General features: G+C 44.0%; 1 protein-coding gene across 5 annotated transcripts in view; it reads right to left on the bottom strand.

The window, feature by feature from the left end:
- The window catches only part of DENND1B (DENN domain containing 1B), a 214,830-nt gene that overhangs the window by 139,966 nt on the left and 54,938 nt on the right, over positions 1-19,926 (bottom strand). For all 5 annotated transcript variants that reach the window (XM_083156880.1, XM_083156883.1, XM_083156878.1 and 2 more), the window contains exon 3: positions 9,588-9,631. In XM_083156880.1, coding sequence (XP_083013006.1) covers positions 9,588-9,631 — 44 coding nt within the window. The remainder of the gene's footprint in view (positions 1-9,587; positions 9,632-19,926) is intronic.

The following is a 19,926-nucleotide window of genomic DNA, read 5'->3' as shown; positions in this document are numbered from 1 at the left end:
TCACAAACTTCTCTTTCACTCATGGTTAGTGGTTGGGTGAAGTCATTTATTATCAAACAACTGTGTTTACGCTTTTTAAATCATCAAATCATTTAAATCAAAAGTTTACATACCCCAGTTCTTAATACCGTGTATTGCCCCCTTTAACATCAATGACAGCTTGAAGTATTTTGTGGTAGTTGTGGATGAGGGTCTTTATTTTCTCAGATGGCAAAGCTGCCCATTCTTCTTGCCAAAAAGCCTCCAGTTCCTGTAAATTCTTGGGCTGCCTTGCATGAACTGCACATTTGAGATCTCCCCAGAGTGGCTCAATGATATTGAGGTCAGGAGACTGAGATGGCCACTCCAGAACCTTCACTTTATTCTGCTGTAGCCAATGACAGGTCGACGTGGCTTGTGTTTTGGATCATTGTCATGTTGGAACGTCCACGTACGTCTCATGCGCAGCTTCCGAGCTGATGAGTGCAAATTTTCATACAGTATTTTCTGATAACATGCTGCATTCATCTTGCCATCAATTTTGACCAAGTTGCCAGTGCCTTTGTAGCTCACACATCCTCAAAACCTCTGTGTTCCACAGTAGGAATGGTGTACCTTTCATCATAGGCCTTGTTGACTCCTCTCCCAATGTAAATTTTATGGTTGTGGCCAAAAAGTTAAATTTTGGTCTCATCACTCCAAATGACTTTGTTCCAGAAGTTTTGAGGCATGTCTCTGTGCTGCTTGGAGTATTGTAAGCAGGATATAGAAGCGATACAGTAGGCAGAGGGAGGAGTGATACAGAGATTACGGTACTCTTTACCTAGATGGGCGCCCGTCGCGGGCATCGTGGGTACATTTATGTGTGGCCGCGACGCGACCGACGCGATGCCCGCGATTTCACATTGAAACCCATGTTAAACATGGAAATCTTGTCGGTCGCGTCGCGGCCGGCCATAAAAGTACCCGTGATGCCCGCGACGCGATGCTCCTGATTTGCCATAGGAATCAATGTTAAAAGGCCCGATGGACACGATTTTACTGTTAAATGCCTCAATGGACCCGATTTGGCCATAGGAATCAATGTTAAATGGGCCACAGAGCCCAAATAACCACAATTAACCCTTAAATGTCCCCCCAAATTTTTAACGCCACCCCACGATCAACGTGAACCCGAAGCGTGGCGAGCGCAGCGAGCCCGCGAGGGGCGGCGGTACGCGTCCTCCGACCTTTTCATGCCCTACTATCCACTAGGGCGTGGAGTGAGAATAGAATAGTGTGGCGAGCGCAGCGAGCCACCGAGCCCGAAGCGTGGCGAGCCCCGCGAGGGGACGCGGATACCTTCACAGTTATACGCGTCCCCTCGCGGGCTTCACAGGTGTCCGTGGCGACGCGGACACCTGTGAAGCCCGCGAGGGGACGCGTCTGCCTGTGAAGGTATCCGCGTCCCCTCGCCACACTATTCTATTCTCACTCCACCCCCTAGTGGATAGTAGGGCATGAAAAGGTCGGAGGACGCGTACCGCCGCCCCTCACGGGCTCGCTGCGCTCGCCACGCTTCGGGTTCACGTTGATCGTGGGGTGGCGTTAAAAATTGTGGGGGCCATTTCAGAGTTCACGGTGACTATTAGGGCTCTGTGGCCCATTTAACATTGATTCCTATGGCCAAATCGCGGGCATTGAGGCATTTAACATTAAAATCGCGGTCAATCACCGTTTTTAACATTGTTCCCTATGGGAAAATCGCGGTCATCGCGGGTAGCAGATTTTTATGTACCCGCGATTTACCCACGATGGCCGCGATGCCCGCGATTTTTACCCCCGACGCCCGCGATTTCAATCGCGGGCGCCCATCTAGGTAAAGAGTACCGAGATTACTAATAGTAGGCAGGGGGAGGAATGATACAGAAGAGTACTAATAGTAGGCAGGGTAGTAGGCAGGGGAGGAGTGATACAGAACAGTATTTACAGTAGGCAGAAGTAAGAGAAGAAGAAGAAGAAAAAGAAGAAGAAGAAGAAGAAGAAGAAGAAGAAGAAGAAGAATGTCTGGTAGGAGAGCGCTATATATAGAACACATAAATGATATGGGATAGGTGATAAAGTAATATAAAAAGGAAAGTAATACAGCCACTATTGGAGCCAATAGAATACATTGACTAAAGGCCCATACACACTGGGCTACTTCAAACTAAAAGCAGCTCAGTTTTGTATTTTGAGCTGCTTTCAACTCAAAAGTTGCCCAGTGTGTACAGGGCGGCGATGAGCACTACCGCATCATCACTGGTCCCGCCACTAATCTGCAGATATTACCAGCAGATGAGCAACTAGATGGACAGCTTTCCATAGCGTCCTACTATGGAAAGTCGTCTGCCCCCAGGAAAATCGCTAAAATGGACAAAAATTGCTCAGCGTTTATGCAATGAGCGATTTTCCCCATCATCGCTGTCCATACATGCTGGGCAAAATCGCCCAGTGTGTATGGACCTCAACACCAACGAAACAGTGCTTTTGCGGTACTTGTTTCCTAGCACGGCCACAAATCTTATGGATCGTGTACCTTTAGTTAAGGTACACGATCCATAAGATGGACCCGATTTCCTTTGAAATCAGGTCCATTTGGCCGGCTAGGATAAAATATCGGGGGCATCGCGTCGGTCGGGACCGTTAACAATGGTCCCGACGCGACGCCCGCGATTTCCCCATAGGCTTCAATGTTAAAAAATATTTTAACATTGAAATCGTGTCGGGAAAGGTAAAATATCGGGGGCATCGCGTCGGTTGGGACCATTAACATAGGTCCCGACGCGATGCCCCCGATTTTTACATAGGCTTCAATGTTAAAAGATTTTTTAACATTGAAATCCTGAAAAAATGTGAAAAATGTGAAATGGGCCAATATGACCCATTTCACATTTTAGATGTCCCCGTCGTCACCCCACGATAGACGCCAACCCGAAGCGTGGCGAGCGCAGCGAGCCCGCGAGGGGCGGCGGTGCGCGTCCTCCGACCTTTTCATTCCCCTACTATCCACGTCGGCGTGGAGTTGAGAATAGAATAGTGTGGCGAGCGCAGCGAGCCACCGAGCCCGAAGCGTGGCGAGCGCAGCGAGCCCCATGAGGGGACGCGGATACCTTCACAGTTATACGCGTCCCCTCGCGGGCTTCACAGGTGTCCGTGGTGACGCGGACACCTGTGAAGTCCGCGAAGGGACGCGTTTACCTGTGAAGGTATCCGCGTCCCCTCGCGGGGCGCGCTGCGCTCGCCACGCTTCGGGCTCGGTGGCTCGCTGCGCTCGCCACACTATTCTATTCTTAACTCCACGCCGACGTGGATAGTAGGGGAATGAAAAGGTCGGAGGACGCGCACCGCCGCCCCTCGCGGGCTCGCTGCGCTCGCCACACTTCGGGTTGGCGTCTATCGTGGGGTGGGGTGTACGCCGTGACATTTGGGGGGGTTGGGAATATTTTACATTGAATCCAATGTAAAATCGGGTCCCAGGGACCCGATTTACATTTAATAAAAAAAAAAAATCGGGTCCAAAATCGGTCGGTCGCGACGATCGCATCACATGTGACCAAATCGCATGCGATGCGATCGACCCGATTTTTCCGACACGACCACCCCGATGTAAATCGGTGTGGCCGTGCTAGGAAACAAGTACCGCTTTTGCTTCCTCTCAGACAAAACTTATTTATAAACAGGAATATACCAAATATCACACATCCCATATATGTGAGATTTTTCCCACAAGTCAGAGTGTTAGACTATCTCTGTAACCTGCTGGTAAAATACTCTGCATTATGATGAACAGTACCTACCTATAAGTGGATTAGACACTGCTGCATATATTATTTGAAAATATGTCTAACAAGTAGCTTCATTATCTTCTGCCTTTTCACAAATCCTTGTGATCTACAAATGCTACATTTTCCTCTTTTAATTTTTACCAACAGCTGGGAAGGGTGAGCTCCCAATCCATTCTTATATGTGCTCACATCGTGTCACATCCCTGCTCGCTCTCCTCATTGTATTTCCTGCATAACAGAGGAAAGGCCCTTCTTCTAAAGATCAATTCATATTTCCATAATCCATGCTTGTGTCTCTCCCCAGGGTGGTGGATGTCCCTCGTGTCTCTAGCTACGTTCTACAACTGTCAATAAGTCCTGGTAACAATGGGATTTAGACAAAGGGGCTTTGGCAGACAAAGGAGCCTGATGGGGGTGCGGGAGGAGTATGCCGATGCCATATGCTGGTTTGATTTCTAAAACACCCTCCAGGTAATAGAAAAACTATTTCTTCATCCTAATCCCCAACCTGCACTTTTAACCTCCTCTGTTTAGCAAATACTATTTACATGCAATTCATTTTTAAAGGATTAAATACATTTGGCTAGACTCCAAATAACACTGACCTGATCATTTTAATTAGCACAATAAATGTATAAATTTGGATAAAATTCATACTGTAATTCTGCTTTTAACAATACATGTTGACAGATTGTGGTTAGAAATAGAATTTGAACAGAAGAAGTGAGAATCACTTTAACAGTAAAAAAAAACAACTAAAGATATTTATGTGTAAAAGAGGGGATAAAATGCCAATAAAATAAAGATCAGAAGACACCATTGGATGACATTATACAGTAGCATTCTTATACTGGTTGGAAAGTGACTCCATGAGCTAATCAAACTATTCAAAGACTTACATAAAAACACCATCACCTTTGTAATAAAAATATCTACAAGCAGGTCAGACGTTAGAAAGTTGGATGGAAAATTAGGAAATGGGATTATCCTTTAAAGACCACTACAAACATAGCAATTAACCCCAGATTAAGTGGTTAGGAACTCGGTGTCTTCCATACAGATGTCACACGTGCCATAACTGACAAAGCAGGTGAACTAGACGGAATACAGACCTTGCAGGCTTAAAAATGAAGCCGCAATAAAGCTTCCATAAGTATTGTTAGTTTATTCACTTACTTACACAATGAGTAAGAAAATCAATATAAAAAAATTAGCTACAAATAACTAGTCGCCGCCAAATTGATGGAGTTGTTCCTGGGGCTCTGTAAGGGTGTGTGTTTGTCTGTAGGTGTGTGCTTTACCAAAGGGTTGGGGCAATAACCACTTCTGTCTTTTGACATTTCCCATCATGCACTGGGTCCACGTATACCTGGAGGGGTAATATAAAAAGTGTGACGAGAGAAGCGAGCTACCGTGCCCAAAGTGTTGTTAGCAAAGTGAGCCCACGAGGGTACAATCCAGCTGCAATCAAATTGAATAACCTACAGCTATGTAATTTATAAATAAACTGCAAAACGCTCTGGGGCAACTAACAACCTCCGCCCTCACCTAACATCACATCCTTATTCTGGTTCACTCGCAAAGGCAAATTCCTTCTTAAATGGACAAAACCATGCGCACTGCAGGGGGGGCAGTTGTAACATATGCAGAGAGATTTAAGGTGCGAGGGGACGCGTATTACTTTACATGTATTCCGCGTCCCCTCACTGCGCTCACCACACTATATAAAATCAACTCCACGCCGACGTGGATAGTGGGGGTATGAAAAGGTTGGAGGACGTGTACCGCCGCCGCTCGCCACGCTTCGGGTTGGCGTTGATAGTGGGGGTGCTTTTAACATTGTAAGCACCCATTACGGTGCTTATACAATTAATTATCTTATAGGGGGCAGACTTAACATTGAAAACACCCATTAGGGTGCTTATACAATTTTAAATCATATACAATGCAATGGTATACAATTTAAAATTGTATAACATCGGCTGCCATTGGGTAACATCGCATCGCATACCATCGTATGCCTTATGGTATGCGATGCGATGGGCGCTGTGCTAGGAAACAAGTACCGAATTTTCCATGCACAGAAACAAAAAAAAAAAAACTTACCCACCAAATCTAAATCTCTCTGCACATGTTACATCTTCTCCCCTGCATTTCACATGGTTTTGTCCATTTGAGAAGAAACATAGAAACATAGAATTTGACGGCAGATAAGAACCACTTGGCCCATCTAGTCTGCCCCTTTTTTAAACATGTTACCTCAAACCATATTTGATCCTTATTTTTTTGTAAGGATATCAATATGCCTATCCCAAGCATGTTTAAATTGTACTACTGTATTTGCCTCTACCACCTCTGATGGGAGGCTATTCCACTTATCTACTACTCTTTCTGTGAAGTAATTCTTCCTCAAATTTCCCCTGAATCTTCCTCCCTCTAGTTTCAGTGCATGTCCTCGTGTTCTGCTGTTCCTCTTCCTGTGAAGAATGTCTCCCACCTGTAACTTGTTAAAACCCTTGATATATTTGAAAGTTTCTATCATGTCCCCCCTTTCCCTTCTCTGCTCTAAAGTATACATATTAAGATCTTTTAGTCTTTCCTGGTATGTTTTGTGATGTAGGCCATGCACCATTTTAGTTGCCCTTCTTTGTACAGTCTCTAATGTATTTATATCCTTCTGGAGATATGGCCTCCAGAACTGAACACAATACTCTAGATGAGGTCTTACCAATGTCCTATACAGTGGCATTATTACTTCTTTCTTTCTACTGCTGATACCTCTCCCTATGCAACCAAGCATCTGACTTGCCTTCTTCATTGCTTTGTTACATTGCCTACCTGCCTTTAAGTCTCCTGAAATAGTGACACCTAGATCCCTCTCTTCCTCAGTAGTTTCCATTATAGTGCCATTTATACTATATTTAGTCTTTGGATTTTTGCAACCCAAGTGCATGATTTTGCATTTTTTGGCATTAAACTGTAGTTGCCATGCTCTTGACCATTCCTCTAATCTACCTAGATCAATCAATCATTTGTTTTACCCCTCCTGTTGTGTCTACCCTGTTGCATACCTTTGTGTCATCTGCAAAAAGGCACATTTCACCCTCAATTCCATTTGCAATATCACCAATAAAGATATTAAAAAGCACTGGTCCAAGTACAGATCCCTGGGGTACTCCACTTGTAACCTTTCCCTCCTTTGACTGTACTCCGTTTACTACAACTCTCTGTTTTCTGTCCTGCAACCATGCTCTTATCGGCAAAGAAATTTGCCTTTGTGAGTGAACCAGAATAAGGGCACTAGACACAACTTTTCTCAAACAGAACTTTGTTAGGTGCCATCTAGAGGCCACTGGCGCACCAAAGGGGTGAGTATCCACAATAGACATTCATTATATTGGTATGATAGTACATTTACAGAAATCCTTAGCTCGGAGTTAACCCTATAATAAAGTATTCCAGTGATACAATTTATCGTGGGGGAATAACTTCTATAAACTTTCCTGTTCATGGCTGACAAATAACATTAGTGTCAGGTTGTTTTGTTCCTCATTGTGATTCTCTGTGAGACTCACATACACTAGCCACCTCAAGATTTATTGAGTTGCCCTAGCACTGGCCCATTACACAGTCTACCAGCTTGTGATTATAAGTCTCATGCTATTCCATTTTTGTCTGCAGTTTTACTAATGACAACTTTATGTATGCTATGTTATTTCACATGGTTATGTTTAAGGTCCATACACACTGGGCGACTATGCCCAGCGTGTATGGACAGCGATGACCGCTGTTATTGCTGCGGGGAAAGCCGCTCAGTGCATACACACTGAACGGCTTTCCCCCTGCCTAGCGCAGGCAGAGCGCTATGCAAAGCCGCCCTGAAAGTCGCTCATCTGCTGGTATAACCAGCAGATGAACAGCTTTCCTGGCGATGTTGCAGGAGCGCACAGCAGCGCTCATCGCCAGGCCATACACACTGGGTGGCTTTGAGCTGAAAGCTGCTCAAACCTGCTGTTTAGAGCGACTTTCAGCTCAAAGTCGCCCAGTGTGTATGGGCTTTTACTCCTTGTAAAGACACACACATACACTTTAAGGCAACTTACAAATAAATATAATTCTAATAAAATGGCAATGGTCTAAAACAGCCTAAGGGGGGTATTCAATGTCTGTCAAGCTTGCTGTTTGTTCGAGCTTTTGTTGTTTTCTCTACGGGATTTATGTATTTTTCATGCTTGCGTATTCATTGTGATGTTTTCTGGATTTTCGAGGCGAGCTCGCTGATTTTTGTGTCTCGTTTTGCTCGAGTGTCGAGCATTCTATTTCTCGACTAGTCAAGGTGTTTTGGAGAAAAATGTTCCTGTGATTTGGGTCCGCATATTCAATGTGAGTTACAGAAGAGGAGATCGACATGTTGGAGGCATTTTTCTCCCTTTTTTAAATTACCATATTTCTTTGTCGGGCCAATGTTATTTGACAAGTTTAACATGTTTTTAAATTGTGCAGAAATACAGTAATGTTCTATATGTAATAAATACATGTTCTTATCAGTTTGTCAGGGCCAAGAATTGCTTCTGTTTCTCCTGTGTGTGTCTTCTAAATATCCCTGTTTCATAGATTTTTCTGTTGTTTTAACTCATGTATTATACTATAATATCCAACACTGAACAAGTGGCCTTGTCATCTTTCTGTTGATGGAATTCATTGAATTCATTCAGTGGCCGGCATGCTGGATGCAGTAGTTCCACAGAGCACAGGGGGGTCCATGAGACAGTCTCCGGTTTGTGAGCAAACAATTAAACAGGTGCCCCACCCTAAAATAAAGGCATTACAAGACATCACATGAGCAAGATAGAAAAAGTCCTCAAGCCAGAACAGGGGAAAAAAAAAAAATTCAAAATAAATAGCACATCAAAAAAAGTTACAAAAATAATACAACATAAATCCAAATAAAAACAATACAAGGATAAACAAACAAAACACAACAAAAATCCTGTGCAATGACAACGGTGATCATTTTGGGGATTCAGAATTTTGGGTAGGTAAGATGCACAGGATTTTTGTAACGTTTCCTGGATCTTCTCCAATAGCTAATGTGCAGTGACAAAATCCTCATGTTTTTCATTCGGTCCTGCTCCTCTGCAGATTTCTTCACCCATGCGGTAAACTACGCTGGGCAGCACCTTATATAGAACAAGTCGAGGTGGGAAGTCGATATTGCCCCGCCTACAGCTCTCCTCATTGGTCGCATACGTGTGACTTTTAACTGTCGAGCTCGACATAGATGAGCGAAGTAAACGAAAAAATCTCAGCTCGACAGACATTGAATATCCCCCTAAATCTAAAGGTGAAAAATGTCACTGCACATGTGTGCTCCACAAATGATGCCTTAATTGTATTATTAGTTATAAAATGGTAAATACTGCTGTATTATTCCAATTCGGGAGCATGTAAACATTTTTTAAAGTGAATTACAGTTTAAAAAAGTATTTAAAATATTTTCAAGCAGTGGATAAAATTGAGCTTCATAAATTGCTATTGCATATAATTATTACAGTATTCATTCTACCAGAACGCAGCATGAAAGTGAATGAAGAGCATGTTCAGGGTGTACTCTCAGACAGTCAGGCGGCTTTTGCCGTTGGCAAACACATAAAAATTGTGTACTACATACAATAAACCAAGAAATTCTGCCTGCTGCCCAAACATTTTCCAAGTCTAGGACAGTTCACATCATTACTTCCAGCAGAGCTCACTGGGGGTATTAATATTAACAAAATCAGACCTCCTTGTGATGTTACTGACCTGGTCAGAGAAATCCTCCGGGAACTTCCACAGTAAGTTTGGGTCTGTAAATAATTGACACAGAGCATTAATCAGATGAGTGAGGACAGAAAGTAACCACTAGAGACATTAATACGGACAATTTATTTCCCAAAGATCATCAGAATTCAGTACAAAAATACATCCATAATTCCTCTGAATGCAAAATAGTTCATGCTGACCTCTAAAATGGGATACAGAGTGTTTCTACTTGTTGCCATTAGAATGTACTACAGGTCAGCAAAACTGTATTTGAAAGCAGTACACAAGTGTAGTGGATCACTATATTGAGGAGTACAAGCACATCTAGACTGTTATTGATTATTACTCTTAATTCTAAAACAGCTAATGCGCTTACTAAATGAATTTTTTCAGGAAAAATGAAATCTAAAACACATTGTTGTCAGTTGAACATGGTATGCTATCAACGTTTACTATGGGTTCCATCATTCTTTTTTTTTGCCTAATTGTGGTAACCATTATTATACAGGTTGAGTATCCCTTATCTGAAATGCTCAGGACACGCGTATTTTGGATAAGGGATTTTATCAGATTTTGGAATATATTTATTTCTTCATACTTACCTGGGTCCCTGATGGTCCCCCAATGTCCACGGTGTCCCCCGGCATCCATTAGGATCCTCTTCAGCAGCATCTCCGGTCCCAGGGGTGCTTTGCGTGAGTGCGCCGGTCACATCACCGGCGCACTCGCGCAATGCACCCCTGAAACCGTAGATGAGGCTGAAGAGGATCCCAGAGGCCGTCGTGGACATCGGGGGAAGAGGGAGTATGAAAAAAGGGGCGGGGGGTTGGGACGGGACGAAAAAAAACACACAGAAATATTCTGAAGAACTACGGTTTTTGGAATATTTTGCTTTTTGGAATACACTGATAAGGGAGACACGACCTGTAATAGGATGGCTCTAGGAGGGAGAGTGGCCATTTCCCACCACCTCATTTTATTACATTGTATGGTTATTTGGGGTATGTCCCTTTAGTATAATATAATGGGTACTCTTTACTTAGAAGGGCGCCCACGATTTTGATCGTGGGCATCGTTAGTAAAAAATCTCGGGCATCTCGGGCATTGAATGCACTAAAAAATCGGGTGCGATCAACCGACGAGATGCCCGAGATTTCCCATAGGGAACAATGTTAAATGTCTCAATTGACCCAATTTTCCTGTTCAATGCCTCAATTGACCCGATTTTTCCATAGGAAACAATGTTAAATGGGCCACAGAGGCCAAATAGGCACCCTGAAGTGTATAATGGCCACCCGAATTGTTAACGCCACCCCACGATCAACGTCAACCCGATGCGTGGCGAGCGCAGCGAGCCCGCGAGGGGCGGCGGTACGCGTCCTACGACCTTTTCATACCCCCACTATCCACGTTGGCGTGGAGTTGGGAATAGAAAGTGTGGCGAGCGCAGCGAGCCACCGAGCCCGAAGCGTGGCGAGCGCAGCGAGCCCCGCGAGGGTACGCGGACAGCTGTGAAGCCCGCTTCGGGCTCGGTGGCTCGCTGCGCTCGCCACACTTTCTATTCTCAACTCCACGCCGACGTGGATAGTGGGGGTATGAAAAGGTCGTAGGACGCGTACCGCCGCCCCTCGCGGGCTCGCTGCGCTCGCCACGCTTCGGGTTGACGTTGATCGTGGGGTGGCGTTAACAATTCGGGTGGCCATTATTCACTTCAGGGTGCCTATTTGGCCTCTGTGGCCCATTTAACATTGTTTCCTATGGAAAAATTGGGTCAATTGAGGCATTGAACAGGAAAATCGGGTCAATTGAGACATTTAACATTGTTCCCTATGGGAAATCTCGGGCATCTCGTTTGTCGCATCGCACCTGATTTTTTAGTGCATTCAATGCCCGAGATGGCCGAGATGGGCGCCCTTCTAAGTAAAGAGTACCATATAATGTAACAAGCCATTGGCTGTCATTGTACAGTATACATAGTTACAAAATAAGGCATTCTCCAGGAGCAGTCTGAGTATGTCCTAATTCAATCAAGATTGTTTATGGTAAGGTACAAAGGAAATATTTCGTAGTTACTGGCAAATTGCATACTGAGACTTTGTATGAACCTAACATGGAAAAATCATGAATAATATCGTTTAGTGTGTATGCGCTCTGATGATATCATTAACAATATCGCTCCTGGGTAGCTTCAATTACACACAGATATACAAGTATTATCTACCAAATTAATCAGCACAGTCTTATGGTGCCGCCCGATACTCGCAGAGTCTCATGGGACATGGTGTTGTGCCAAGAGCAGCTCTTTGGTGCAACTGCAGGAAAGATGTATAAGATCACATCGGATTGGCTGCATCTTTACCTAGTCATAAACAGTGTACAATGTGCAAACGATACAATGTCGTTGATTTCCTGGTCAGTTACTAATCACCATGCCCTGTATTCACTACACTGTCTATTCCATATATTCATCCCCATTCTGCTGCACAATAAGGGGCCAATTCAGGCCTGTTCATTCGGGTCCGAATTCGGCCCCTTGTCCGATGGTGGGAGATTTGCACATGCGCGTTTATGAATCAGACCCCAAGTTAAATGCATACAGTATTATGAATATCACAGTCGACTGTTGTATCGCAGCGGCACATGAATTGGCTAGAATTGAGCACAATGTCATATTGCAGCATTTTAAGTCTTTGTCTAATATATGCTACATGTGAATTATACCACAGCGAACGCTGCATTGTGGCTTTACAGACATGGTTATCAGTCTAACAAGTCAAATGCCTGTTCAGACTCTTTTGTCACATTGTAACCACTTGAAGTGTCATGTTCAAGAACACAGCGACTATAAAGCAGATTAGCAATGGCTCCCTTGTGTATTGTTTGAGGTCTCTGAATCAGCAGGATAGACTCTCAGAGGCTGGATACACCACTCACTCATTCAGACACCAAACAGTCACTTCATCATCCACCTTCTTACACCTCATATTCACTTGTCCCTGCTTGTTACTGTCTCCGCACATTTCAGTAATATTAAAGTTTATGCTAATTGTGCCTTTTATTATATCCGAATACTGATTATTGTTGCAATTTTAGTTTAAGTTCACACAATACATTAGTTGTTCCTACACATAAACATGAAAATAACACTAACTATGGCGTTTATAACGGAATGTTTCAGCTGTGAATGTGCGTAAAATAGCCTCCTACTCCCTGGGCAATGGAAAGGTATCCTAATATTCTACGGGTGTTTTCTAAATATAGTCTTTCTTTTTTATCTTCTATATTTGCGGAATCTGTGTATGGCATGTTTTTCTGTAGAACGGTTATGCTGATTCATACAATTTTCTAAATCACAGACAAAAACATAAAGAATCTCACTAGCATCTCTGCTTTTATGATTGTTGAGCTGGAAACACAAAATTGAATTATTGGACCAATTAGTCGACAATGGTATAGTGTGTATGCAGTATCAGCCTCAAGCACTCCTGCAGTGTTACCATTTCATGGCCTGCTTTCTTGTTCTTTCCTGCTCCCTCTATTCCATTGAAAAAGCATCAGTTCTAACTTGCCCATTGTCTGTGGGTGCACACCAATCCAGTAAGGTCTGAGCGTTTATCGGACCTGCAGAATTTCAACTGGGGGAGGCCTTAATGACATTGAGGGTACACAAAGATCAGTATTATAACTGATATCGCTCAGATGGCCAAAATGAGTACTATCATTAAATATATATAGCTTAGTGTGTGTATGGGGCTTGAGTTTCTACACCTGTATTTGAAGCAGATGGCTTTTTTCAACAGGTCATACAAAGTCTCAGTCGCACACAGAAATATAAGTGTCGCATACCAATTACATCAGCACAGGACATGCGCCTGACCGGATGTCTCATTCCCACTGTGTGGCAAATTGAGGCTTGATATATGAGGACATATCTGTAGGTACCCATTTGTATGGTGGGGAGGAAATAAAGCAGTACTTATATGTTAGTTGGGCACCCACTATAGTTAGTATGCTCATACCCCCACTATCCATGTCGGCATGGAGTTGATGTCATATAGTGTGGCGAGCGCAGCGAGCCACCGAGCCCGAAGCTTGGTGAGCCCTGCGAGGGGATGCAGAAATCTAAGCAAATAGCTTAGAGGGCGCCCAACTAACAAATAAGTACCAATAAAGCTAGTAAACTATGAGCTTAAGCTTTGAGAATCCAAAGCATTGACTTTATCTATAACACTATCTATAACACTATATTGCATCATCACACCAATTTCAATTTATTAGGGGGCGCACCGTCATATAGGGTGGTGCCTAGCACCACCTATTGGGAATGTCTATCACCACCAATAAGGCATGTCTACCATCATCTATTGGTACTCACTACCATATAAAACGTCTCTCAACCACACCATAATCTCCTGCCTATTTCAGTTTTAATGTTCTAATTACTCTGTGTAACTATGCAAATAAAGTAAAAAACATATATGGATGACACAGGTATGTAGTGATATGACAATGGTCTAGTACAATTAACAATGCAAAACACACATAATTGATGGGCACTTCTTTTAATGGAATACAGTTCTATAAAGCAAAAGTCTTTGGTAAAAGGTATTGCTGGTATTGCTAGCAACAGGGAGGTGTTCATAAGGGTAGGCATAGCTTTAGGGGGGTGCCTGTGAACCCGTAATACTCTGTGTGTGCACGCCTATGAAGTACAGGGTATGGTACCCTTAAGTTATGTTTAAACTCCCAGAAGGACAACCATCTCTGCAGCAATCCACCAATCATGCCTTGATGGTAGAGTGGTCAGACAAAAGCAACATGGCAGCCCATTTGGAGTTTCCCAAACTCTGTAACCAAAGTTTTAGAGCCACCGCAGATTTCCTTTAGTGAGTCCAGATTATGTTTAAAATCAGTACTCATTATTTATTTGCTTACCCCAAAATTAGACACTTCATTCATTCACTCCCCCCCATTAGGCTATCATTCCCCACAGGTAGATCCTATACAAAAAACTTTGAATCTGTTGACCAGATCTACTTATAGAACTTGTTACCTTTATTATGAATTGTTATTTTCCATGCTTTCGACTGTGTGGACACATACGGGTCTGGAGTTGTGATCTCCCATCTATTACCTCTCACAAACCATTGTATGCATGTATATTGTTTTATATAAAAGTGATTAAACATACAGTATGTGTAATTTTTAGAATAAATAAGTCACCTCCAAGGCACTGCTTTGTGTATGTTTCTACTTACCAGATCTGTTTGTAGGCAGGTAAAGGGGTATGAGTAAGACACAAAAGGGTGATTATACATTTAAAATAATTAATTATCACAGAAGTTAAATGGACTTTGTATGTCCGCCACATTTTTCTGTGCCCCCCCCAATCCCAAAAATACTGATCGGTTGTGAGTAGAGACAGGATTTTATGCATTTGCATATTTTGCCCATTCTCACTGGTTATTGCATATTTTACCTAAAATCTAGTGATGGTGCATATTTTAGGCCCGCCCCCTTTCCACCCGCGAATCACAGCACTGCTTTGCCCTACTGCTGCAGGCCAGGTAGTGGTAGATTTTGCAGGCTAGACCCATATGTATGCAGAGTGGGGGACCCTTGGATGTACACTACGTCTGACATTGCTCTAGGCTGCCATCCATTTTAATAATAATCAGTTGGGCGGATGCTGTCATGAAGCTCCTGAACCTTTGCCTGCCCCTTTCCTTGGACTTTGCGCCAAGAGAGAGACTTCAGCAGCAGAGGAGACAGGTGGAAGGGTTGTGACATCACGCAGAGGAAATGACGGGTTTCAGTGAGTATGGGTCGCAGGGAGGAATCCTTCCACTGCGCTGCCCTTGCATGCTATGTTGACATTTGATCCATCAGCGCTGGAGATGAGGTTCCGTGTAGTTAATGCCAGAAGAGCCTAGGACGCTGCAGTCTGCTGTAGCAGCCAGGAAGAAAAAAAATCTGCAGATGCGGTGGGCCTATTTTTGAGGTTTATTTGCAACTAATTTTATGCTGATTTTTAAATAAATAAGTTTTAAAAAATTGTTATTTAATGTAGCATATTTTAACACTTTTCATGCATATTTGAGGTATTTTTCATGCATATTTCAAGCTTTTTATGTTGCATATAATCCTGTCTCTAGTTATGAAGTATATTCAATGAGGCAGTGAGGGGCGTTTGTTCTTCGAGGATGGCTATTTCCTGCAAGGAAATTCTCGCTCCAACCTCATCGCCATAATCAATGTTTTGCCGGAATCCTCGCTGCATTTTGTGGGAAGACCTGACGTTTTGATAGCCACACTCACCGTTTCCACTAGCAAGGCAGTTGAATACTCTGTTGGCAATCTATCGGCACTGCTGCCATCATAGCTCGCCGTCAGAGCACTGTGTCTTCTGGCAGATTAAAGTTTGTGTTCTATTAATAAAAAATAATAATATGATCACACTTCCTGGCATTCATTCGCTCCACACTTTGTTGAGGGTGGAGCTCACAAAAGGAAATGTGTACAACTGGTTTAGTTATGTAAACAGAACATGTCATTGACCAATTATAGCATGGTTTGCTCACAAACAAAGCATGTGGAGCATGTTTGAGCATACAGGTACAACAAGTGTGGCGGAGTGTGTAGAGAATTTTGCATACCATTGTTTACTGATCACTGCTGGCGGGTGTGGTATAGCTCACACACAATGTCTAGGTGAACAGTCATTCGGTCAACATGCCAAGGTCAACATGGAAAAGGTTGATGCATCAAAAGGTTGACATGAGTTTTTCACATTTGTTGTGTCAATGTCAACACCAAAGTGGAACCCCAATTAGTGCACCACAACCTTTCCATGTGTCGAACATTGTCATGTTATCCTATTGAAAGTGTCGACCTAGATATTGTCCATCATCCATCAGGATACCCACACTGCCATCTGCAGTTATAGGTGTTCAGCATATTATTAATGCATAATTTTGCCTAAGAAGCTTGAGCGAGAGCAAGGTACTCTATTAGAAACGCATTTAATTTAAACAAGAATGATTCTAAATCAAAAAGTATGCAAGACTCCCAAAACATGAGAATGCAGACAAGATAATTAAATATAGAACACATGAGGGGGGGTTTGGTGACCGTTGCTGAAATGCAGCCACTTTGACCCAAATAATGTCTGGCTGCACAGCCAGTGAGTTAGCGGTGCAGGCGCTATGCATTGTAGTGAAGCACTCGCACAATAGCAATGCAAACACAAACTTTGTGTTTTTATCGTGGGGTGGCTACCCAGCTTGTGGGTAGGCCTTGCCATGTGTTGCGCAGACTCCTGCATACTACCGCCATGGGTTGTGGTTTTGTCAGGATTCGCAAAACTTTCGGATAGCAGTCTATCCTTTTTCAAGATGTCAAGATGATCTTGAAAAAGGATAGACTGCTATCCGAAACGCGTTGATTGGCCGCATTTGACAAGCAGCGTTAGGATAGATCTACAGCGGCGCGACACAGACTTCTCCTCTCCCGTCCTGCGTTGTCTGCAGCACACCGAGGACAGAGGATAACAGCCGCCGGTGATCTACCTACATGCTTGGGACTATTTTTTACTTTTTATGTTGGATTACTTGGATTGCTGTTCAAATAAATTGTTTTACCTGCGATCTGGTGTCCGCCATCATCTTAAAGATAAAGAAACCGTGATGTGCACGCGTGAATGGAATTTCATGTAAGTCTATTTCATGCTGTTTGTTCCCTGAGAAATGGAAGTGTCTCTAAAGAAACTGCTACGGGTACACCTGCCTGAATTTTATTGTAAGTCAGTTTCCTTCAGACACTAGGAGTGATCTGATACAGAAAATAGAAGATCCTCAGTTACAAGATAACAAGCTATTTTGTTTCCTTTATTTTGCGCCACCACCTGTCACTGCCCGCCCTCTGCCCCCTTCCTGTCACAGCCGCCCTCTGCCCCTTACTGTTACAGCCCACCCTCTGGGCAGTATTCAATATAAAATATCGCCGTGTGCAGCGAATCCTGTTTAGGATTCGCTGCACACTCGCTGTGTTCCGGAGGGCTGGCTGCCACTCGCGGCGAATCTTAACCCCTGCAGCGGACGAGCGTCCGCAGCAGGGAGCCGTGGGACGGTGGCAGGCAGGGAGACTGAAGTCTCCCTGCCTGCCCCAGAACTTTTGTGGAGGGGAGGAGGGCTCCCCGGGACCCAGGCAGCACAAGCTGCCCCCCCCCCCCCAGAGCCAGCAGGGGACCGGGTAAAGTCACTGCACCCGATCGTGCATATGTAATGATCGGGTGCAGTGAATATATGAATATCTAATGAGCGGCTCGGCTCCCGGCCCCCTGCTGGCTGCTCTGTCTAAAAAAATATATATATTTTTTTTAAATTAAAATATATATTCATGTGCTATAAGCACATGAATAAAAATAGCATGCCCTTTCACAGAATAAAATTCCTGATTTTTTTACACCAAAATGAAAACAAAAAACCATGAAAAGATGGAGAATTGCTACACGGAGAGACACGGTGAAAATCACTCAGAAAGACGGCGAGAAGTGCACATTGAATAGGGTTGCTCGCTTTTTGAGAGCAAAAGTCTCCGTACAACGCGAGAAAAGCACAAACTCGCCATAAAATGGCGAATTTTTCTCATTGAATACTGCCCTCTGACCCTTACCTGTCACAGCCCGCCCTCTGCCCCTTACCGGTCATTGCCCGCCCTCTGCCCCTTACCTGTCACTGCCCGCCCTCTGCCCCTTACCTGTCAAAGCCCGCCCTCTGCCCCTTACCTGTCAAAGCCCGCCCTCTGCCACTTACCTGTCACAGCCCGCCCTCTGCCCCTTACCTGTCACAGCCCGCCCTCTGCCCCCTGATTTTCTGTCGGGCCAATGTGTTTTAGGTCTGTTTTAGTCTTGTCTAGAGAAAATATGTTTCATTTTTTTTGTACATGCTGTTAGTGTCTGTCAGCCCCTGCAGTCTTAATAAAGTTTTGTCTAAATTAAAGCTATGTGACATCCGGCCAGTAGCTCACACTTATTGTACAGAATCCAGAACAGGACTGTAGGATTCTATGAGATGCCAGTCTGTTTCCTTAACCCTTTGATCTGATTAAAATGCCAGCATCCTCACATTTGTTATACAAATTTAAACAAAAAATCTTGTGTCAAAAAAAGATTATATTTCCTATAAAAGATAAATATTACAGGACATTATGATGAATAAAAATGTTTGCTTGGCAATTTTCCCACCAATTTTGAAAAATTCACTTGGCACTCAAAGGCCTTTATTCAGATCTGATCGCAGTACAAATTTGTTTGGAAAATGGGCAAAACCATGTGCACTGCAGGTGGGGCAGATGTAACGTGTAGAGAGTTAGATTTGTGTGAGTTATTTTGTTTCTGTGCAGGGTAAATACTGGCTGCATTATATTTACACTGCAATTTAGATTTCAGTTTCAACACACCCCACCCAAATGTAACTCTCTTTGCACATGTTACATCTGCCCCACCTGCAGTGCACATGGTTTTGCCCATTTTCCAAACAAATTTGTACTGCAATCAGATCTGAATAAGGGCCAAAGGGTTAAATCAAGAAACTGATAACCTTTTTCACACCACTATGCCAGGTCGCACCTGTACCTGTTCACACTGCTGGCTACCATAGTTGAAGTAGTTCGACCCAGCTCATTTCATTTGGGTGATTTAACACTGCATAATGGGGCCAATTCTGGTTCATTCGCAATGAACTGAAATTGCCCCCTGCCCCGATGGTCAGGGGTTTGCGCGTGCGCATGTGCAAACCCAGTCTGCGAACAGCCTTGGTGAGTTACACTGTCGCCGGGCTGTTTGCAGCAGGGAGGATAGAAGGGGGGCAGGATGGGGGCATTGGCAGCGATGGTACATGGAACGCCCATCGTTTCATGGAAGTCCCCATGATAACGCTGGGTGTTCCCATGCGAATGCGGGCAGGATGAAGTGCGCCAGGGGCAGGCAGCTGACATCACATGACGACAGCCGCCTGCCCTCTCTTCGTCCCGGCACCCGCAATTATAAGGTCAGTCTCCACTGACTTATATTTGCGAGGCCAGAAATCATTTGATGGACCATCGAATGATCTTTCCGGCTGCAGGTACATGCAAGGGGATGTGTTTTAATGACACATCCCCTTGCATGGTTGCGAGAGGATACGGTGGTGGTGGTGGTGGGGAGGGGGCGGATTTTCGGCGGGGCTGGCACTCTGGGACTCGGTAAGTTGCAATCTTCGCAAGCTTAATGAGTCATCCAGAATCATGCCCAATATCTCAGGTTGCTGTGCAATCACATGCAATAATACACAATATTGAT

This window comes from Crinia signifera, chromosome 8, assembly GCF_055691185.1.
Source record: "Crinia signifera chromosome 8, ASM5569118v1, whole genome shotgun sequence".
NCBI lineage: Eukaryota > Metazoa > Chordata > Amphibia > Anura > Myobatrachidae > Crinia > Crinia signifera.
Note: the sequence above shows the minus strand (reverse complement) of the source record. Positions and strands in the feature narration are given on the sequence as shown.